Raw genomic sequence first — 23,672 nt, 5'->3', positions numbered from 1 at the left:
GCCTATTCAAGAACATGGTAGATCTTCCATCTTCTAAAGGTCTTTTTCAATGTATTTCTTCATTTTTCTATAATTTCACTGTACAGGTCTTTTACCTCCTTGGTTAGATTTATTCCTAAGTATTTTATGTACTTATTTTTTGAGGATATTGTGAATGGAATTGTTTTCCTAATTTTTTTTGCAGGGGGTGGAGGTACTGGGGATTGAATTCAGGAGCACTAGACCACCGAGCCACATCCCCAGCCCTATTTTGTATTTTATTTATAGACAGGGTCTCACTGAGTTGCTTAGCACATTGCTTTTGCTGAGGCTGGCTTTGGACTTGCAATCCTCCTGCCTCAGCCTCCCAAGCTGTTGGTGTTACAGGCATGCACACCGTGCCTAACGTTTTCCTAATTTCTTTCTCAGAAAATTCATTATTAACATTCAGGGAAACGAATATCAAAGATATGTTGAAATTTCATCTTACTCTAGTTAAAATGGTAATCATCAAAATTATAAGTAATAAAAAATGCTGGTGAGATGTGGTTGAAAAGGTACACTCATACATTACTGTTGGGTTGGCAAATTAGCACAATCACTATGGAAAGTAGTATGAGATTCCTCAGAAGACTAGGAGTGGAACTACCATATAATCCAGCTCTCTCATTCCTGGGTATTTATCCAAAAGAATTAAAATCAGCATACTATAGTGATGCATGCCTACTAATGTTTGTAGCAGCACAATTTATAATAGTCAAATTATGGAATCTCTCAATAGACAACTGGATGAAGGAAATGCTGTATATATACACAATGAAGTTTTACTCAGCCATAGAGAAGACTGAAATTAGGTCATTTACTAGTAAATGAATGAAACTGGAGAACATCATGCTGAGTAAAATAACTCAGATGCAGAAAGTTAAGGGTCAAATATTATCTCTTATATATAGAAGCTAGAGAGAAATAAGAAATCAAAAGGAGAAATTTCATAAAAATAGGATGAAGAACAGTGAAGTGAAGGAAAGATAATGAGGGGGAAGAGAAGGAATGGGGAAGGGGAGGAACAGAAGAATGAAATTATCCAAACTATGTCATGTTCACGTACGAATATTTCAGTGAATTTCACTCTAAAACTATAATGCACCTGTTTTAAATATCACTTAAAATGTAATTGTAATTAGGCTGAGATAGCTCTAGAGTTCTGGATTCCTACCTAAATAAACTAAAACACAACTCAGTGGAAAATAAAATAAAACCTAAAGTTAACCAGTCAGAAAACATCAACTAACCTCCACTTCAACCAATCAAGTAGTTTCCTCCTTTAGCTCTTCTAAATATCCTCATAAGCATTTCCCCCAGCTGGGTGTGATGGCATATGCTTGTAATGCCAGTTACCCAGCTGAGGCAGGGGATCACAAGTTCAAGGCCAGCCTCAGCAACTTAGCAAGACCCTAAACATTGTAGTATTTTGAGACAGAAGACATCATCTATGAATGAGGAAGACATTTATCAGACAGCAAATCTGCCAGTTTCTTGATCTTGGACTTCCCAGTTGCCAGAACAATGAAAAATAAATTTCTGTTGTGCATAAGTCATCCAGGTTATAGTGTTTTGTTATAGCAGCAGAAATGGACTAAGACCTAAGGTTCCCCCAGTCTCTTTTCTGGTTGTTTAAAAATCCTTTTCAAATCTAGCAACTTGGACTACCTGCTTAAATGATTATTTTATTTTCCTCATTATCAGTGCTTCACTTTTCCTATTATGAAAGTAAAAAAGTACTCGTGATTTTTGTAAAACAAATCAGAAATCAAAAAAATAACATCCAGACACTAGTCAACAGAAAACTGAGAGGCAGGGAAATGCTTGCCAAATGCCGTGCTGCGGGATCAAACCCAGGGCATCACACACGCTATGCAAGGTTGAACGTCATCCCCAACTTTTAAGAACCTTAAAGGGAACTACTTTCAAATATACAGAAAAGTGGCAAGAATCAGATTAATTCAAAGAAAATTCCTCAGCTCTTCAATTTTACCCATTTGCTTTATCAATTTTTTCTATGTATATGTACATGTACACACCCACAAACATACACACATAGATTTTTTTTGAAGTTTTTGAGAGTAAACTGCATGCACATGGCCCATGACCTCAAACTATATCAGTGTGTGTTTCTCAAGACACCCTTTTACATGTCAGTGTACTTTTATTCCAATCTCCCATGTACTGTCTAATAGATCTAATATTATCCTTTGGAGCATTTATTTTACCTTTAACACAAGTTCCATTCTAGGATTTTTTTTTTTTTTGGATATAGTTGTCACATGTTTTTAGTATGATTTAATCTGGAATATTTCCACATCCTTTCTTTGTCCCAGCATTTTTTTAAAAGAATTCCGTCAACTCCCTCCTGCATGCATTCCTCCCCCTTTTATTGATAGAACATTCCTCTTTTGGAATTTGATGTTTACTCATATTTAGATTCAGGTATGGATTCCAGGCCAAAACACGACAAAAATGACCTTATCTCCTTCTCCACACATCATATTTGCAGGTACATCTTGTTCATCTGCCCTTTATTGTCAAAGTTAGCTTTGATAACCCAGTCAAGGGGTTCCGTGTTTTCACTGCTTAGGAACTATTTTTTCCCCCCTTGAAAGAAAGAAATCCGCAGTTTGCAAGGAGATGTTGTAAGGTCAAGCTAATACTCTGCTCTTCATCAGAATTTCACCCTAGCTTTAGCATCCATGATAATTCTTGCCTGAGCCAATATTTTTTGTGATGCTTGGAAAATGATGGTTCTCTGGTTCCAGAACTTCTTCCACATTTACCAGGAAGCACATGCCATTTTATTGTAAAGAAAATACCTCCTTTTCATTTCTCTCTCTCTCTCTCTCTCTCTCTCTCTCTCTCTCATCATTATGATGTATGAGTTCTATCTTTTCATTTCTATCTCTCTCTCTCTTTTATTATCATTATGGATGTATGAGTTCTACTTTTTTTCTTAATGGTTTACAATTTATGATTTCTTATATTTTTGCATTCAAATTGTCCTAAATTTGGCCAATGAGAGTTCCTTCATATTTGGGTATAATACCTCTATTTCTCTGAGCACTTAAAAATTTTTCTAGTGTAAAAAGATATTTTAGGCTCATCTTGTACCTACCCTGCCTTTGCTTTGGATTCAACCATTTCTCCAAGGAACATTGGTTCCTTTAGTTGAGAATCTGAGTCCTAGGCATGCTTATTTCTATTGAGGTTTTACTTCTAATGTCTTTTGGCAGATAAAACTGCATGTGTACATGTATGTGTAAAACACATAAATAGATATGTACATTGCACACACATATGCATGCAGATATGTATGTGGAATTATTTCTATTTATACCCATTGTTATAGTTTGGATCTGGAATGTCCCTCAAAGGCTCATATGTTGAAGGCTTTGTCTCCAATGCAGCAATGTTTAGAGGTGGGACTTTTGAAAGTGATTGGATCATGGACTCCGCTCTCATGAGTGGATTAATCCATTGATGGCTTCATAATTTGATGGCATTATTGATAGATGGTAGAAACTGTAGGAATGGGCGGGGGGGTAGTTGGAGGATATGGGTCACTGGGGGTATCCCCTGGAAGAGTGTATCTTGTCCCTGGTCCCTTTCTTGCTTTCTTTCTACTTCCTACCTGCCACGAGGTGAGAAATTTTCTCTGCCATGCCCTTTCACCATGATTTTCTGCCTCACCATAGATCCAGAAACAATAGTCAGCTGACTTGAACTGAAACTTCTGAAACTGTGAGTCAAAATAAATATTTCCTTCTTTAAGTTGTTTTTCTCAGGTGTTTTGTCATAGCAATGAAAAGCTAACTAATACCATATAACATATTCATGGTTTAGAAACCATGAGTTTACATAGATCCATTATATTCCTTCATGGTTCTTTCTTTTCTTCCCTCATTAATATTTATATGTGCCTTCTTCCTCAGTGAGCATCCTGTTTCCCACCAACATCAATGCATTTTGTCATTTATTCAGTCATATAATACAATTTCATTTATACTTGGGCACAGTGGTCCCCATTCTTGCCTGTCAAAAATTACCAGACTCAATAACTCTATGACTATTTATTTATCCAAAGGACAGAACACATATGTCCACAAAAAGTCTTGTACAAGAATGTAGCAGCTTTATTCACACTAGCCAAAAATTGGTAACAGCCCAACTGTATTAACTGAAGGATAAACAGATAAAATGACATAGTCATACAATGGAATAGTATTTGGAACAAAAGGATCAAACCACTATTACATGCAACAATAGGGATGAATTTCAAAGAATGCTAAGTTTAAAAGGGCAAACAGAAAACACCATGGTTCCATATATAGGAACAGGCAAAACTAACTTATGGTGATAGAACCAAATCACTACTGTACTTGCTTTTGGTAGGGATGGGACAGGGTAGGGCATTGCCTGGGAAGGGGATTGAGAAACTTTCTGGGATTAAGGAAATGTTTTGTATCTTTGTTTAGATGAGAGTTACATGAGTGCTTGCATTTGTCACAATGCATTCAACTCTGTCCTCAGTATCTGTCCCTTTCACTGCCTATAAACTAGCCCTTAATTTTAAAAAACTGGTTGAAGTTGAGTTAAGGCTGCTCCTTTTAGTTGAAACTAGAACTCCTTCATTTAAAACTGCTCTTTCTGAATTGCTTCTTTGTGGCTTCCTTATGGGCTTATAACTCTCTGGTCCCAGAAGGCGTTTGAGTTTGCTACCCCCGTAAGTAAACTTTTACATCCTTTTATTATCCCATTACTTCTTTTAATTATTATTTTAAATAATCAGAATACCATAGATTAGAATTTCTTAGAAATTAATGACATTATCAATTATTTAAGTCTGGCTAGATATAGATGAGTTAATATAATAAGGACATGTACACAAATTGAAAATATTTAAATAGCAGTGGTTTTTAGATTAAGACTCAGTTAAGGGCTTTGTCAATCTGGCATGTGAAGACAAAAACCCAAACAAAACAAAAACAAAAACAAAAAAATTCAAACCAAAAAGCAAACTGGAGAGTAGTTGGGTCTTGCCAATGGAAGCAATTTATTTCCAATATTAAGTGACTAAATACCACTCAGTGGGTAAATGTTTTTCTCAGACCTTCTCGTAAATTCTGGTGCACACCACGCCCTTCATCATACATTCCTTAAGAAAAGAAAAAAAGATTAAGTATCTAAAACTCAAGACAGAGAACAACAAATTTATGATAAAATTAGAAATTAAAAATAAACATATAAGATGAAATTTAGAAAGAAATAAAATATCCCAGTATGCCAATATCCAGTAATTTAGGATGATGACCATTGAAACTAGAGAAATAGTTTTAAAGTTGATATTTTACTATAAAGGAATTTTTTTAAAGTGGCAAGGTTTTTTGCACTATTTGTATGCATTTAAATATACTAAAAGAGTGGTTTTCAAAATGATTTACCCTATCTGGAGAATATTTAAACATACTGATCCCACCCCAGGAGATCTGCATTCAATTGATCCATATTGGGCCCCCATTTTGGAATATACCCCTATGTTAATCTGTTGTGCAGCAAGGGCTAAGTGCCTCTTAAAAGTAACATTCCTAACATGACAGGAATCAGTTTACATTTGATGTATTTGTTAATTATTAAGCATGGAGCCTTAACCTTAAAAAAATCATCAGAGGTCATCTCAGGTAACCTTTGTCATCAATCTCATCTACTAAGAAGAGGTCTCCCTGGAGCTCAGCTTGCCTGATAACATGGTTCGGTGTATGTTACTATAGATTCTTGGAAGCAGAATGCTTAGATGTCTACAAATATTCTACAATTGAGCCTTTCAGGATGCATTTTGCTATTAAAGTTTAGACATGTATTTTAGAGTTCAAACCAGTAAGAGATTTATTCATACTTTCTTGAATTTTACTCTCACTTTGTAGATATTGTTATTTCTAAAACTAACAAATCAACTTTGTTATTTCTAAAATCTTGATCCAGTTCTTGCAGATGAGTCTTTTATGATTTAAATATCAGTCAAGCATTAATCTTGACTTTATTCTTTGCCATTTTGTCCTTTGTATTCCACAGAACAAAGAACATTTTGAAAATAATATAACCCTCTTATTTACATAGCATTATTTTGGTATTTAGAATTAGAAATACTCTTACCATTACCAGTTTTCCGTCCACCACCTTTCTCTTTATGGTGGTCTCTTTGCCGTCCCATTTCTGTACTTGATTCAGTGAGCCTTTCTCCAGGGTTACAATGCTCTGCAAACACAACTGCATGTCACTGACTTGCTGGACTTAAGCTGATCCAAGAAGCTATTCATTCAGTCCTGAACCATTTCATAGCAGATGTCTTGAGAAGCATGATCATTTCAACTCTGTTAAATACTAGCAGCATAACCTTCTCTCTCTCAAGCAGTTGCTTGAACCAATAGTAAAGAAAAATGTTAAAGATTACCTTGGTTTTCCTATTGTCAGCTGTGGTTTCTTCAAATTCCTGGCCCAGCTTGAAGGTGATCTCTGTGTTTTTAAAAGCACTTTCAGTTCGTATAGTAATATAGTCCCCTTTCTTGCTGATGATCACACTGGGTTTGGCCAGATTTCCCAGTTTCCTGGTGGCTAACCCCACACCTGAAAACCAAGGTAGTGTTATAACATTGTGTTGACAAAGAGCGCACTTGGGGAGGCTAGGGTGACCTGTCCAGTGCTCGTTGTCTGTTATATGTATAGGTAGGCAGGTAGGCCCACTTACTACTAAGGGCCTCCTCCCATGTTTCCCCACCCAATAAAAATAAGAGTCTGCTACACATATATTTTAGGGTTTATTATTACAAATAAATATTTAAAAAGTAAGTTTAATTAATACCTGTAGATTTAAAAAAGTAAACATGTTCAGGGAAAAGAGTGCACGTTGTCTACTTTTGCCCTAATCCTACTCTCCACTGTAAGTCAGTAATTAGGGATTTGTATGAAACAATGAAGATGTTTAGTAGCTCCAAAAAAAATAGTATACGTACAATTTTAATGAGACTATGCTATACACAGCAGTTCTGTGATATTTTCCCCATTAATAATATACTATGGCTATAGAGAAGAATTCCCATTATATCCTTGATATCCTCATTTCTGAAATTTTGTGGCTCCTAAGTCTAGCTGGTCAGAAAAAATAGCCACCTACCTTCAAAATCTGTATGGTCACAAATAGCCAGAGATGAATGAAAAGATTTTTTCAAAACTTTTCTATATTTGAAAAACTAAACAAAATTGGGCTCAAGCCTTATTGCCATCGCTATCAAATACATGGAAAAGAAGAAATGTCATACAAGAAATAAATGAAAAGAAATATAGTTTTATAAGACTCCAGTTGGAAGCCAAAATTCTTTATTTTTCCACATTGAAAACAACTTGTTTATCTCTATCTATACTAAATAAGAAGTGAAAAGTTGTAGCTAATAAATGTGGACGGTATTCTTGTAGCTAATAAATGTGGACGGTATTCTTCTAATTCTGATTAAACTTTCATTATTTTGTGTGATTGAAGACCATGTTTTTCAAACTATAATCTTCAGAGCTTGTGAGTCTACATTTACCAAGCCGCCCCGCAAGGGATCCTGTGCACTCTGTAATTTGAAAACAATGAAATTAGAAAGTTCCTCGTTGAGACCTTCTTGAATTTTCCTTTTCCTTCAGCTATGAAGTTAAGTCCATAAATCTAACCAGTCTCACAATATGGACCCATACCTGTAAGTTCTCATAGTTTACTAGGCAACAATGACAGGCTTTTGTTCATTTATCTAAAATTAGAAGTGTATACATGAACTTCCAAAAGTTAAATAAAGCTACAGGCACTTTGACAAACATGGCAACCTGATGTTATCACCGTCATTCTCTACTATATTTACACAATTCTGGAAATTTCCAAAGACTTTTCTTATCTATTGTGTTTCTGGAACATTCTCTAGAAATGGTATGAAGTACAGTTGTAACCAAGGCTGATTTTTGATTTCCATCTTCTGCTCCAACATCAGGAAAGTCTGATGATTGGGTAACAGAGTTTGAATTCACTACCACAAACCTGGTTTCTTTTTCCTCTCAGCACCTGCACTAGGACATGAACATCCTACATGATTCTGTAATAATGGACAGAAATAGAAAAATTTTTTTAGTTTGCCTCAATACCAAAATTTTAAACTGAGATTTTTGTCTGTTTTAGTTTTAGTACTGGGGATTGAACCCAGAGCCTTGTGCACAGTAGACAATTGTTCTACCACTGAGCTATATACCCAGGCCTTTACAAATTTTTTTTTTCAGATTGAGTCTCTCTGAATTGACCAGGCTAGCCTCAAATTTGTGATCCTCCTGCCTCAGCCTCCCAAGTATCTGGGATTATAGCCATGCACCCAGCTTAAATGGAGGTTTTCTATCATTCAACTCCTTATTTTACATGTACCTTAGTTGCTATAAAAAAAAAAGTTATCATAAAAGTCAGTGAATAGGTTGACTAAGCTTCTAAAATGTCTTTCTTCCAGGTTTCCAATGAAAACCTTATTGGTATGAAACTGCCTTTGGATCAGTGTGAGTTCCAGGCATTTCAGTAGTTTAAATTCAGTTCTAGTACAACTGACACGGATAAAACACAAGTAAATTATCCGAATGACATAAGATTAATCCCAGGACTGTACTTCAGACTGTGTAAACATCCCCAGTCTCCTAGAAACGAAATCAGAAGGAAATATTAGGCAGTTTTCCTAGAAAGGATCTTTGCAGCCAGAACAAGGAGCATTTCTTACCTAGAGCCTTCATGTAATCATCAAAGTGCTCACTGGAGACAAGTTTCCAGGTGCCCAAGAATTTGTTGCTCATGGTGACGACTGAGAGTTGAACACAATTCTTGGTAGGATTCAGGAGACTGAGATGAGACTCTGAGGCCTCAGAAGATTCTTTTCAAAGACATCTAGAGCATGTGACTCTCACAGAGACCCAATGGGGAGAGGCAGTGTCAGGACTGTCGATGAATGGCTCTTCAATCACCAGCTGCCCATCCATCCTAGGAAGACAAAACCTGCATAATGTTTCCTATTGTTTCCAAGAAAAAAAAATGTCTAAAAATGAATGAGAGTTCTATTTGAGCCTTCAAGAAATTTTGGCTGGTCTCACATTGATAAATCATCTTACATTTTTACAGTCTTTTAATGCTTCAGAAAGGACTCCACAGAGGCTATGACTGCAAATGAATGTGTGTGTGTGTATGTGTGTGCCTGCGCATGCGTGCGTGCGTGCTGTTTAGGCATCTTAGTTACTCTTGATGCTGAGTTTGCACAATTAAGAATTCTTATTGAAAGGGAAGAAAGAGAAGAAAATGTTCATGAGTACTGTGATAAGAGTCTCAAATATGTTGTGGGAGAGAAACGCAGGGGAGCAGTGTGAGGAAGCATTCAGAGGTGAGGGAGGCTTGGCATAGTTCACATATACATCCCAGGCAGGCAGAGTGGGCAGACAATGAGGGCCGTGCAGCACAGTGGAGTACAGAAATTGTATTCATGTAATAGGACAAGAAGTTGCACTGTGACATGCTCTTTGACCGCAGCTAAGATTTTCATCTAAAAAAGCTTAAGTGCCAATTAAGCAGGTTCCTAGTTGCCATGACAAATTTGAGTCATTGAAAATAAATCTGCAGTTTTATAAAGTGGATTTTTCTATAATAATAATAGTAATAGATGTTGAGCGTGCACTGTGGGCCAGTCACCAGGCTAAGCACTTAATACAGATTGTCTCATTTAATCCTGTCAGCACCATAAGAGTTAGGTATTGTGATGCATCCATTTTCCCAGGGAGGAAAACCAGAGCTCAGGGAAGTTAAAAATTGCGTCCAAAACTCATATAAGAAGAGGCAGGGTTTGGACCGAGCATCAGTCTCTGCTACCTACACTCTGATCGATTCTCTTACCCCATCCCTGCATACAGGGTCTGACCAAAGATCCAGTAATATAGACATTGCCACAATTGTCTAAAGGCCCAAACATCAGAAGAGGTGCCAACCAAGAGAATCAGATGATTATGATATAGCAGAGCCCCATCTTTGACCAGGGGGAACAAATGTAAATCCACGTGGAACATGCTAGTACTCATGGGAAGACCTACTTGCTGCTGTGTCTTTCCTGACAGCTTTTCCATGTTAGCACCAATTTTGACTATGAGAAAACTAACAATACAAGGTCTTATACATTTAGTTCATAAGTTGGCACCCTTCACAACAATGAAAATATCTCATGGTGAATTTACTCAGGGCAGGCAGAATCCTCGACTTCAAAGGCTCAGGTAACTGGGTACCAGAGCTGTGCCCTAACTATTGCAGTTATATGGTCTGGTTTCAAGCTGAATGAAAAAAAATGTGGAATCATCTAGAGTGGGCGCAAGTCTGCCACATTACCAGTCCCTGGGGAGGAGAGTGGGAAAAAAATACTGAACAGGAAAATTCCTCAGTTAACCAAATAACTGGACCCTGGACCCAAGGAATGTGATTGGAGGGAGGACATTGGATTGGGATGGAAAGAAAAAGAAAACCCAGCATGAAAAAAAGGGCTTTTGTTTCATGGACACATTACTTTCTTTTCCAGACCACTATAAAAATAATAGGAACACTTATACTTCCAACAATTTTTGTCAGCTCCACTCTATTAAGAAATGTATTGGGCTATAACCACGACTACAGAAAGTGATGCTGTACATTAAATTTGTATAGAAATGGTAAAATAATTACTTGAGGTTCAACAGATGACTGAAAAAAAAAAAGAAATACAATATTTAGCATTTAGGTTTTCTGCCTAAAACAATGAAGGACTAGATCTAAACCTTTGCCCTGGAGCTGGGCCCTGTATTCAGAGGTAAAACATTAGAGAGCTCTGGATTCTCAGTAGTCCTTGACTTGCACATAGGAATGACGGTGAAGTTTAAAACACACATTGAACCATTTATTGGCAAGGCAGAAATATTATAAAACTGAATTAATTTTATTATTTTTTTATTTTTATTTTTATTTTTTTTATTTTATTTTATTTTATTTATTTTTTTTAATTTTTTATTGTGGGTTGTTCAAAACATTACAAATTTCTTGACATATCATATTCCACACTTTGATTCAAGTGGGTTATGAACTCCCACCTTCACCCCATACACAAATTGCAGAATCACATCAGTTACACATCCATTGATTTACAAATTGCCATACTAGTGTCTGTTGTGCTCCACTGCCTTTCCCATCCTCCACCCTCCCCCCTCCCCACCTCTCCCCTCCCCTCCCCTCCTCTCTCTCTACCTCCTCCACTGTATAACCCTGAGGGTCTCCTTCCATTACCATGCAATTTTCCTTCCTGAATTAATTTTAGATCAAGAAAACCATTTTCTACTTTAGGCTATTGGCAATTGGATCTGACTGCTCGGATTGACCAGATAAGTTTGGACTAAGAAGAAATTTAGAGGTCAATGTACCACAGTCTCCAGTACCACAAAACAAAGGTCAAAGGTACTGATCAAAGCAATGAGGGAAGATCCAGACAACCCATTAGGTCCTCCCTAATTTGGAAAGGCATCATATCCTAGCAGGAAAAGAGGCATACTAAACTCCAGAACCGTTTGGTAACAGAGGCATGCATTTAGGCTGGAACTGTTAGTGAGACAGATATATTTTATCCACAGTGTGGATTCACTCCTCTTCCTTTCTGTAACTTATTGCCCATGCAACTTCTAATCAGGGGAGTTATTTAAATCATACTCTGAAAAAGACCACCAGAGATCCAAAGAAAATGATAAGAAAAACTTGCTCTACATAACATGCCATAGAAATGTCCCTTAATTGCAGTTTTCAAGCTACATCAAATTGTATATTTGGGAAAGAGATAAGACAAATCATCATGTAGTAAATAAACAAAGAATTCATGATCTTTCACTTGGATGCCAAAGAACCAACTCCATTTTTTTGTCATTCATTTAAGTGCAAAATTATTTACTGAAAGCCTACTAAATGCCACCCACTGTTTGAGGTGCTGATTAAATCCCATTGAACAAAATTTCCTGCCCTTGTGGAATTTACATTTCAATCATGATTCCATCAAGGCTTGAGGTCAGACATTTTAATTTTAGTGAATTTAAAATTACTATTAAAAAGAAATACCATGATAATAGTTGTTGACAAAAATGCACATCATATGGTACTAGAAGGAATAATTATTTTTTAAACAATTGAGAAGATAATAGACATAGGCTTGGAACTTTCACTTTCATAGATGAGAGATGAGGACATTAAACTAATTTTTCACCAGGTATGGTGGTGTGTGCTTCTCAGGAGGCTGAGGCAGGAGGAATACAAGTTCAAGGTGAGCCTGGGCAACTTAGTGAGACCCTGTCTCAAAATAAAATTAAGAGCTGAGTGTGGTGGTGCATGCCTATGATCTTGGTTGGGAGGCTCCTGCAGGAGAATCACAAGTTCAAAGCCAGCCTCAGCAATGGTGAGGTACTAAGCAACTGTCTCTAAATAAAATATAAAAAATAGGGCTGGGGATATGGTTTAGTGGTTGAGTACCCCTGAGTCAATCCCCAGTACCCTACCCAAAAAATTTTTTTAATAAATAAAAAATAAGAAAGGACTGGGGATATAACTCAGTAATAGAGCACTGCTGGGTTCAGTCTGAAGTATCACAAAACAAACAAATAAACAAAAAAACTTTCCAACTGCGATATCAAGAGGGACAAAGTTGAAAGGAAAATTCTCCATGGCACCAGAGAGATAAAAAGAGAAAAATTGAGTCTAGGGTTAGGAGAGAAAGGAAAATCCAGAGGGATAAATACAGTATTTAGGGCTACTGCTTCTCCAGGGATCTATGAATTTGTAATATCCAGGTGACAGGCAAAATCTGAGGAACATTTGTGACGGTATTACAGTAAGGGAGAGTTCTGGCTAACCATCATACTTAGGGCTTAAAACTTTGAAGGGCTATGACATTGTAAGAATGATCTGAAAATAAACTGTGTTGGTATCAATTCAGTTGTTAAAATGTGATTGAAGACAGAGAACATAGCTACTAGAAAAAACTAATTAAAACCTCTCTGAAAAAAGAATGTCACCCAAGGTCTAAATTTATCTATATAATTTTTTGTATGCATTGCTAATAAAAAATAAATCTCTTAGAAGAAAATATGGTCAAAAAGCAGAAGAAACAATCGATAGTAGAAATAAATGACCCACAGAACAAATATTAATAAAATAAGAATATAAAATAGAAAACATTAACAAACCCCAAAACATTTTAAAGACTAATAAAATTGATAAAGTCTTTGCAAGATGGATTAAAAATAGAGAAGGCTAAAGTTACTGATTATAGAAATAAAAAAGGGCACATTAATAGCCTGGCACAATGTCACATGCCTGTAATCCCAGAGGCTTGGGAGGCTGAGGGAAGGATTGCATATTCAAAGCTAGCCCCAGCAATTTAGCCAGGCCCTAGGTAACTTAGTGAGACTGTGTCTCAAAACAAAAAATGAAAAGCTCTGGGGATGTGGTTCAGTGGTTAAGTACCTCTGGGTTTAATCCCCAATACAAACAACAACAACAACAACAACAAAAAAGGAACATTAATAAATTCTATGGTTTTAGTCAAGAGCTGATAGTCAGATTTATGGTCAGAACTCAGGAGGGTATCTGGTGCCCTTGCAGATTCCATTTTGCTCTGGATATCCCTAAACTCCTCTGTCAGGTTTCAAATAAATGTTTTCTCCATGTTTAATGATTAAAATTGCTTTCTTAGAGCAAATCATTCCTGTGACTTCCTCAGCTACCCCCGGATAGTTAGACTTTTGGTTACTATGGTGATGATTGCATTTATTCTGCCCCAAAGGTAGTCAATAGCTTTTCTTGTGTTGAATAGCAATAAAGAGAATGAAGAAGTAGTTTGTGATTCCTCCAAATAATGCAATTAGCTTGGCTTTTTATTAGAAGCTAACATGTATGGTCTTTTTTCCAAAGACTAGTCTGAGTACTAAGAGTACACCTGAGTATTGAAGTTTCTCACTGGAGAGGGAATATAAGAAAGGATTTCTGTATTTCAGTTTCTTTCTCTGGTCATTGTAGTATACATTGGGCCTCCCACAGTTTTTCTATTCCCTTTGCATTTCTCTAGGACAGAAAGTAATACTGCTGATGGAAGAAAATAATTCCTTAAAAATTATTCACTTACAAAACATAGTGCAAAGTGTGTATGTGTATATTTGTGTGTGGTATGTGTGTGTAGTGTGTGATTTCATAAAGAACCAATAAAAACTGATAGACATTTGAGTATTCTTTAAATCATGTGCTATCCAGGCAGCCTACCTTGTTTATTTCCTTGACTGTACCTTACAAAATGTTTTACACAGCTGAGGTACTATGAGAGAATGTTTAACTTACATATAGTCTTTTCCAGAGAAAGAGATTTCAGGTAAAACTAGATCAGACAATCAACTAAATTCATGTTAGGTAAATTTAGATCAGAGAAACAGCTAAATTCATGTCTAAACTGTGGTTTCTTTCATTCAACCAACCCAATCTTTATTCCCTTAAACAACTGAAAGCTAGATTTGTGGCTACATTTCAGCCAATAACAGGCTTGTGACACGATACACAATGAAATCTCTTAAATTTTATTTGAACATTAGCTGCTGCAATAAACTCCAACATTCCAGTGGCTAGACCCAGATGTTCTTGTTTGATGTCCCAGTCCAATATAGGGGCTCCTAGTGTATGGAGCTATGAGGTCCTTCAGAGGTCTTGGATCCCTTCTTCTATACCATACCCCAGAGTTTCACAGTCTACCTGCTAGCAGACAGGCATGGATTTGCTTCTTCACCGTCTTGACTCAGAAGTGGCACATGTCAATTCCACTCAGATTGCATGCAAAGAAGTAGTCATAAAACCCAATGGATATAGAGAGGTCTGAGCAGTGCCACACCTTGATTATAGGCTGTTCTAAGTAGTAACTCAGTGCTTGGGAAGGGCAACCTCAGGTTTCCAAGGGGCAATTAATCATCTGTCTTATTGGCATTCAAATTATAATTCACAGAGTTGTGACATTCTTTGTTTCTTTTCTCATGTCTGCTTTTGCAATTTTGGGGATTGAACCCAGAGCCTCTTGCATGCTAGGTAAGCACTCTACCACTGAGCTACATTCCCAGTCCCCATGTCATTATTTTTTAATGTAAAAAGATAAAATTCTATAGTGAATTTGTATTAAGTTCTCATCTAGCTTTATTATTTGCTAAATGGATAGCATTTGGGATGCTATCATCTGTTTTTTTCATCTGTTAAAACAAAAATTTATTTGAGGATCAAGAAAGATAACTTGTGAAGTTGCTTTATAACTTACTTATTGAAAGTTTTTATTTTTTATAAGTAACCACAGAAATCTGAATTCTGTTTTACAAAGTAAACCATAATCCATTTTCCTGAAAGCTGATTTCTAATTGGTTGCTTCAAACCTTTGCCTTAAGCTAAACCCTGCTGAGACTCTTCGCTGTTCTTCTGCTGCTCACTGTTTTGGTAAACATCCCCACCAATTATGTTGTTCCCACTCTTCCCATTCTAACTGCTTTGTCTTCTGAGAAGAGGGCTCAGGAAAACTGCAATACTTGTGCTGGTCCTTTTTAGACAATCTCCTTCACCCTTGCCACAACCCCGGGAAATAAGTCAGTGTCCGTTTTGCAAAGAAACAAACTGATCAAGCAGCTCTTGCAGGCTTGAGGAAGATGTAGAAGAGCCTGGCAAGTGGAGGTGGGGGGCAGACTCAGAACAAAGGAACGTGGAGATGGTCATCTAACGATGTCAACTTCCTGGTTGAAGAAAGTGCTCATGGACACAAACAGGGGACCTAATTAGATACTTCCTTACCCATGATCCTAAGTGGGGGATCCAACAAAAAAACTAAAATAGATGCGTGAACAAAGGGAGCATCAATCAATTATAGTGAGGAGAGCATGAACAGGGGAAGAGATAAGGAAAGGAGGAAATTCCAGAGACCATAAAATGAACAGGCCAAAACTCCCCCACCGGATTCTCGTCTCCTGGGCTCCTTCTCTTCGTAGAAATCTGTCTCTGTTGCTTTTGTAATAAACCTGCTACTTGCTTGTTATCTCTGTGTCCCATTCTTCAATTCTTTGCTGAATGAACCCTGCAGCCCTAGATGGTAACAGGCTCTCACGTAGTCATAGATGTAGAAGCAGGATTCAAGTCTGCTCCGATGGGTCATCAAACCCCATTCTACTTCTTCACTGTTTGCCCCCTGTGGGGCAACTGATAACTCCTGTTCTCCTGGTGGGGCTGGTGGTTAGATGGTCTCTCTGACTTCCTCAAAAAAGCAAGACAAAGGGCCTGGACACCAAACATCAAAAAAGGTAGACATATTTTCCCCCTAAATGTTAGAAGTAGGAATTTTAAGAACATATCATTTAGGAATTAGGATATGTCCCAATACTTCATCCTATAGTTCTTTCTACTTTTGGTTACTCATGGGACCGACCAGTCCATTGTCTTTTAATGTTTATTGCATTTTGGGTACAAAAAGTGTGACAGTAAAATACTACAGAGAATGTTCAAAGCTATTCTTATCAAAGATTTACCACATAGTGTTAGGTAGCATAAAAGAAAACCTGGTGAATTATTCTTGGATAATAATACTAAGGATGGCATAATGGGATAATTAATACTGTCTTACAAACTTCAGTATCAATCTGAAGTCTAATGATTTGCTACTGAGTTTTTCAGGCTAAAATATTTCAAAATAAAATACATTTTCCAGTGTGGCTTATAAAAACTGCTCTCATTTCTTTTATTTCAAACCTCTTGGAAAGTGAATAAATGATTAGTGAATTCACTATAATGAAAAGTTCCATTGTTTTCTTTCTCCTTTAAAACCCAATGCAATGTGACAAACATACATGTTATCATTTCTCAGAGATAGATGATGATTTTCAAAAGCAAGTTAGATATATCCAAAGGCTGATTGTGTGAAAGTTCTTACTAAATACTGACCAGTCTAAGTATAATTTCTAATAATTTCATAACAAAAATGAGGATAAAAGGAAAGGTTTAGTGTTTCAAGATTTAGTGTTTCAAGGTTTAGTGTTTCTGCCTCATGAAACATCAAAAGGTATTTGTAGTTGGGCATGGTGGTGCACACTTGTAATACCAGTGACTTGGGAAGCTCAGGCAGGAGGATCACAAGTTTGAGACCAGCCTCAGCAACTTAGCAAGGCCCTAAGCAACTTAGTGAGATCATGTCTCAAAATAAAAATAAAATTAAATAAACAAAAGAGAAAGCTGAATATGTTGATCAGTGGAAAAGGCACCCAATACCTTAAAAAAAAAAAAAGAAAAGAAAATGCAGTTTGACCTTCATGCCTAACTCGGCGCCATTTGCCAGCACCTAAGAGTGTCAAATACAGTGGTCACCAAGGAAGAACTTGGATGAATGAGTGAATGATTCCTAAAGAGTAGTACATTTGATGCTGCATATAACAAACTCAACACCAGGGTCTTATTTCTCATTCAAGCTCTTTGTACGTGGAGTGGTGATATTTGTGAGAAGAGAAATGTTTCAAAAATTGAGAACTTCATTATTCTTTTTTTAAAATCATGCTTCTGTAAAGACATAGATTTGAATGACATTTCTTCTTCCTTATCATTGTAGGAAACGCTCTGGCTCCTGCTCTGAGGTGTCCCTAAAGCAGCTGTGGTCTCCAGCTCACTATGGAGGCTGTTTGAGGAGGGGTTTCCCTGCTCCCCTTTTCTCAGGACACCATTAGGGTGAGAAAGCCTCTTTAACCTCTGAAGACAAACGTGGTCATGTTTTGTATATACCTGAGTCCTTTAAGAAACAGAAGGACATGTCATATGGGGATAAATGTCATTGTTCCCCCCCTGGTGGCTACCTGGCCAGAACCAGGGCTACCACTCTGATGTAGAGCCAGATGCTCAGAGGTCTTCAGGTTTAAGATGACAGCCCAGGTGGTTCCTACCCTTAGCCAGAGAATCAGTTCACAGCCCAGCCCCAAGCTGTAGTCCTGTTGTTCATTACTCTTTAATTTCCTTCCTAAGTTGACCATGCCCCTCAGTTTGCCTAGGGCAGTCTGTATTTATGGTTAAATCCTTAACAGTGCCCCTTTGTCACTTTTAATTCTCACCCAGTTTAGATGACAAAGTGCATGGGTATTCATTCTACTCTGACGTATATAAGTATGACTCTTAGTAAGGCAGCAGAAAGTGTTAAAAGAGGCAAAAAGGAAATCTGGGCCTGTTCCAGGTCAGGTCTCTGTATAGCAAGGCTGAGAAACTACAAGCACAAGCCAGACATCCTCAAGGTCAGCTTGATTCCTGTGCTAGCAGAAAAACTAACTGATAGTGAGGTACTGGTTGCTTAGGATCCAGACCTCTAGTAGCCATTCTCTGGCAAACCCTGCCCTTCAGAAGCTCTTCTTTCTATTACTTCAACAAATCCTGCTACATGTCCATGGATTTTATTCTTTAAATTTGTCAAAGAACTCACCAAATCACACTCTGTGCTACATTAGGACTTAGGTTTGACCAAGGATTGCCCATTTTTAAATTTAAGGCACAACGTGATTATCTACATAATTTCTCCACTTTCTTCTTTTTCTTCTCTCACTGCTACAGATGGGCTGAGTTTTCTAAGCTTTATTCTTTCATTTACCCCCATCGCTGTGTTTTGCTCTGAGTTCTGAGAGCCCTCATATCTAACAACAGCATTTGGTGAAACTATCAGGGGACATTGTGGAGTTCAAACAATTAAATTCTCACCAGACATACAGAAATTCAGAACTGATATCTAATAACACTCCATTCTGCGAGGATTAAGCTGTGAGCAGGGTGACAGATGCACTAGCCTAATTATTATAAATGGATTTGTGAAGAAGGGCGTCAATGACTGTTTTAAATGCTCGTCTGTCACAACTCAACCACAGTATGTGAAGTCTATTTTGTACTCCTGTATCTGTCATCTATCTCTCACTATCTTCTAATCCATCCATCTTTGATTTTGTGTATACAGTGCTGTGATTGTCTGTCTTCCTCAAGCAATTGACAGACCTTGTAAAAATGAAAAAAAAATTATCAATACTGGTTTTTGGTTTGTGCTGACCAAAGTAGGTATCAAAGATATAATATACCTCCCCTTGTGGTCACATCAATTTCCACATGGATTTGATAAAATGAAAGGAGTGCATTGTGAGAATGGGTCCAGGACTGTGGAAATCAAGTGGGCACAGGGCAAAGGAGACTTTAAAGCTGTTAGAGTCACACTATAGGCCAGTATCTTCTTGTTTCCCTGATTCATCAGACTTTCCCTAACCCTCATCATCAAACAGCTCCCAAACTGTACTTACTTTGATGCTTTTATTGAGCAAGATTATATTAGATTATTAAAAAATGACAGGCCTTGGGGCATATTTTCTTCAAGTACCAGTTTCCTGTTGGTGGACAAGTGCTCCTTGATGTGGACCTTTTTCTTCACACCTTTTCATAGGTTCTAGTGCTGACAATGTTATTCATGGTACATTCCTAAAAGCAAAAAGGAATGATTAAAGTTGGGAGTTGACAGATTGTTCTGCTCCTTTTTCCCCAGGCCAGACCCTCAATGCAGGGTGCATAAACCAAGGGGTAGCTTGACAAGCATGTATCAAACAAGAGATATAAGAATTTAAATTTAGAAAAAAAAAAAAAACTCACCGCCACCATTTTTCCATCTACAATTTTTCTTTTGATTGTTGTCTCTTTGTCGAGCCACTTTTGGACGTGAATCATTGAGCCACTGTCTAATGTTACGATGCTCTATAAATGTATAAGAAAATCTGTTAGAAGTAGAATTCGCTATGTTCTATCTGACACAGGACCAGACATCCACCTTTCCATCTATATTTTGAAATTCTGTTCTTCAAAATCCTCACATTAATTCTTGTCATAATTGAATACTGTCAAACTAGAAGGTTTGAGAGACCCTTTTAATTAATTTTCTCTTCTAGGCAAATAATTCCTAAACTATTTGTGCCTAATTTCTCCTTTCTCTCTGATCTTTAATATAATGACTAAGTTAGATCAGGAAAAAAAAAAAGTGAGAGTAACTTGATTTTTTTTTTTTTTTTAGCTTCACTCGGTCCTCAGAGTAATTAGCAAAAGGAATGACTTTGGAGATGTGCAGATATATATAACAAAACATGCCCAAACCAACTTGATAATAAGTCAAATTACATAGCACAAACCACACCTCGCCACCCCAGGTTTGTTTCTGACAGCTGAACACCAGGAAGATTTAGTTCTGACCGACCTTTACATTTCGGTCGTCTGCAGTAGTTTCATCAAATTCTTCCCCCAGTTTGAAGGAGATCTCTGTGTTCTTGAAAGAGCTTTCTGTTCGCATCTTCACCTTATCTCCATCCATGCTAATAATTACGTTTGGCTTCACTAACACTGCCGCATTGCGAGCTGCAGCATTCACTCCTGGAAGGCAGAGAAAGCATCACACTTTATTCAGACATTTAGACAGATGTGTTAACAATCATTTTGGAAAGGAATTTCCTAAACCAAAAAACAAAAAACAATTTCTTCCCCCATTCAAGTTTTGGATAATGTATGTCGTGGTCTTTTATGCTGTCTGTTATCTGGACTGAGCCAGATCCTCCCAATCAGAATGTATAGCTGGCTAGTATTCCATCTGATATTTTGAAAAGCTAAATTCACTTTCTGAAGCTATTGAGCTTCCTGGAAAAATGTTTATTTGCAGGGTGCCTTTCAGGTGATCAGATGCTGGCTCTGGACCTCACAGAAGCTACACAGTATAGGAGGAGTTTGGCTTAGAGCTTGGTCCTGTTGCTCAGTCTGGGGATTTCCATTGTCAAACTTCACTCCTACAAAAGGTGGGCAGAAGAACTGACTCCTTCTCTGTCTCTCTCAGTCATTATCAGACTGTTTCCCACTCAAATTACGGAATGGATGTGATGCACTCCATATCGGAGTAGCAGTTTTAGATCCAAGGATCACAAGCAGGATTGCCTGGCTCCAATTTTGCCACCTGCCAGCTTGGGTGTGTTATGTACCTTCTCTACCCTTCAACTCTCTTGGTAGTAAAATGTGTTTAAGTGGTTCTTACAGGTGTGTTGGAAGAGGAGCTAAAGGACTTAGTATTGTATTCACATAGAGGAGCTTAGCTGCTATTGAGACACATCTAATCCAGCTCATAGTCAAAACAAGGAGTGCCTTGACATGGTGGTGCACACCTGGAATCCCAGCAGCTTGGGAGGCTGAGGCAGGAGGATCTCAAGTTCATAAGCCAGCCTCAGAAAATTAGGGAGGCCCTAAGCAACTTAGTGAGATCCTGGCTCTAAAAAAAAATTTAAAAAAAGAGCTGAGGATATGCCTCAGTGGTTAAGTGCCCTGGTAAAGTACTAAAAAAATTCTTTTATTTACAAACAAACAAATAAAAAACCCATGAGGATTGTTCAGGCCCTAAATCTTGAGTTTCATTAAACCTCCAAATTTTATTCAAAATAAAAGCATCTTTAAATCCATAGGTAAGGAAGCCTATTTATTGCTCCCGGAGAATGTTAATACTGAGATAAAAGAGGAACAAATAATATACTTGGGTTTTTTGTTTGTTTATTTTTTGGTTTTTTGGCACCCGGGATTGAACTCAGGGGCACTTGGCCACTGAGCCACATCCCCAGCCCTATTTTGTATTTTATTTATAGATAGGATCTTACTGAGTTGCTTAGTGCCTCACTTTTGCTGAAAAGGGCTTTGAACTTGTGATCCTCCTGTCTCAGCTGCCAGAGCTGCTCGGATTACAGGCATGCGCCACTACACTTGGCCAAGTAGTACACTTATAAGCACACTAACTTATTATGCAGGAGAAAACATGGTTGTTTCATTGTCTAGAATGAGTAAACATATTGTTAATAACAGTAAGCATTTACTGATCATTCCAAACAAGTTAGAAAAAAAAAAACTAAAGAAGATTCTTGGCTTCATACATAGTTATTTATCATAAAAGAGATTTCTCTTAATTAAATATAAAAAATAAGTAATTACCATTCTTCTAGCATTCATAAAAAAAAATCTGTGCAGCTATTATAGACCCAAGTCATTATAATTGATGTTTGACCATTTAACTTGAGAGAAAGGATAGGTAGGGTTTATACTTCTGAGAAACATCCCATCACTAGGCTTTCAATGAGTAAAATTGTTCTATTTCTCCCACCAAAGGAATTTTTCAAAGTAATGTCTTACAGATCACTTATATGAATGAGAACTCTAAAAATTAACTGCCTAGAAATTTTATTTGTTGCTACTGCCTTTTAAAATTTATAACTTAAAGCAAACTCTGAGATAAGTTTAATTATAGATGGTGATTACTGTCTATAAATTTGAAACTGGAAAAAAACTGTTCAATAAAGTGACCAAGCAAAAGAGATCCTCAATCTAAAGGTTAGCAAGAAGTATTATCAAAAGGATAAATGGGCTTATACATGGATTTTGACTGAAGGTATCTATGAACCTCATATTTTTTAAAAGACAATTTATTACTAATACTAAGGAAAAGCAAAAGTAGTAGTAGTAATAAGTAGGATCATAAACTATGTTAGTCTCAAATGAATATACCCCAGAATCACAAAAGAGAGAGAATTGTAGGAAAATTCATTGTAAAGTGCAAACACAACCACATCACAAAGTGCTTTGCTAGTTTCCCCCATCCCATAAAGGTATTTCTCACCCAGCTCTTTCATATAATCCTCAAAGTTTTCACTGGAGACCAGTTTCCAGGTTCCCAAGAAGGGCTCCATCGTCAGAAGGCGAGCTGAGAAGAGCCACTCACACAGGAAAACCAACGAAATGCAGGCATTGCAATACCACGAGGAGCTTGATTTAAAGAACGTCCCCATCATGTGATGCTCCTGGTGTGGCCAATGAGAAGCAGCAAGACTAAGACTCAGCATTTGAGTCACTTTATTTACCTCCACATTAAGAGGCAGAAAATTAACATGTGAGGTTTAATTCAGGTCAACGATTACAGCTTCTAGCAAAGAGATTTGTACCCGAGTCACCTGATAAGTACTATTTGTGGAATGGAGACAATTTTCAATAGAGATCAGCCTTTTGAACAATAAATGCTGTTACCCTGAAGGGGTGTCCTAATGAATATCTGATGAACAACTGCCTGGAATGTTTTTCCATCCAAGACAAGGGCATCTACATCAGCTGTTTCGTGTTTGGGCAAGTCATAGTGCCAGAACATTCTCTTCATTAAAATAATCCCTTCCCTTCCTTGCAGGGTTGATGTATTGATATTAGTTAATGTAACCACAATGCCTGCAGTGGCTTGGAGGGAGGGGTAGGGCATTATTAATACTATCATTGTTGTTAATCAAGGGTAATTGAGGATGGGGCAAGAAAGGTGACTATTATCACTGAGTAGTGACTTGCAGTTTCAACCTTAAAAAAAAAAAGGTAGAGCTTATTCCTGGAAAATTCGTATTTCAGTTTTATAAAGTAATATTGAAAGCTGTCATATATAATCAAAGAGAACCAATTAAAAAAATTGTGAGGGTAAATTTTTGGAAGT

General features: G+C 37.3%; 2 protein-coding genes across 2 annotated transcripts; both read right to left on the bottom strand.

Moving 5' to 3' along the window:
• Positions 1 to 5,134: 5,134 nt before the first annotated feature.
• On the bottom strand, positions 5,135 to 8,883 carry LOC114105812 (myelin P2 protein). Its single transcript, XM_027952383.2, has 4 exons — positions 8,811 to 8,883; positions 6,479 to 6,651; positions 6,181 to 6,282; positions 5,135 to 5,185 (listed from the first exon to the last, which is right to left on the bottom strand). The coding sequence occupies exons 1-4, from the start codon at positions 8,881 to 8,883 to the stop codon at positions 5,135 to 5,137; spliced, it is 399 nt and encodes a 132-aa protein (XP_027808184.1).
• Positions 8,884 to 19,471: 10,588 nt separating this feature from the next.
• Fabp9 (fatty acid binding protein 9) lies at positions 19,472 to 22,893 on the bottom strand. Its single transcript, XM_027952841.2, has 4 exons — positions 22,824 to 22,893; positions 20,382 to 20,554; positions 19,787 to 19,888; positions 19,472 to 19,618 (listed from the first exon to the last, which is right to left on the bottom strand). The coding sequence occupies exons 1-4, from the start codon at positions 22,891 to 22,893 to the stop codon at positions 19,568 to 19,570; spliced, it is 396 nt and encodes a 131-aa protein (XP_027808642.1). The 3' UTR covers positions 19,472 to 19,567.
• Between the last annotated feature and the right edge of the window lie 779 nt (positions 22,894 to 23,672).

This window comes from Marmota flaviventris, chromosome 15 (genome assembly GCF_047511675.1).
Source record: "Marmota flaviventris isolate mMarFla1 chromosome 15, mMarFla1.hap1, whole genome shotgun sequence".
NCBI lineage: Eukaryota > Metazoa > Chordata > Mammalia > Rodentia > Sciuridae > Marmota > Marmota flaviventris.
Note: the sequence above shows the minus strand (reverse complement) of the source record. Positions and strands in the feature narration are given on the sequence as shown.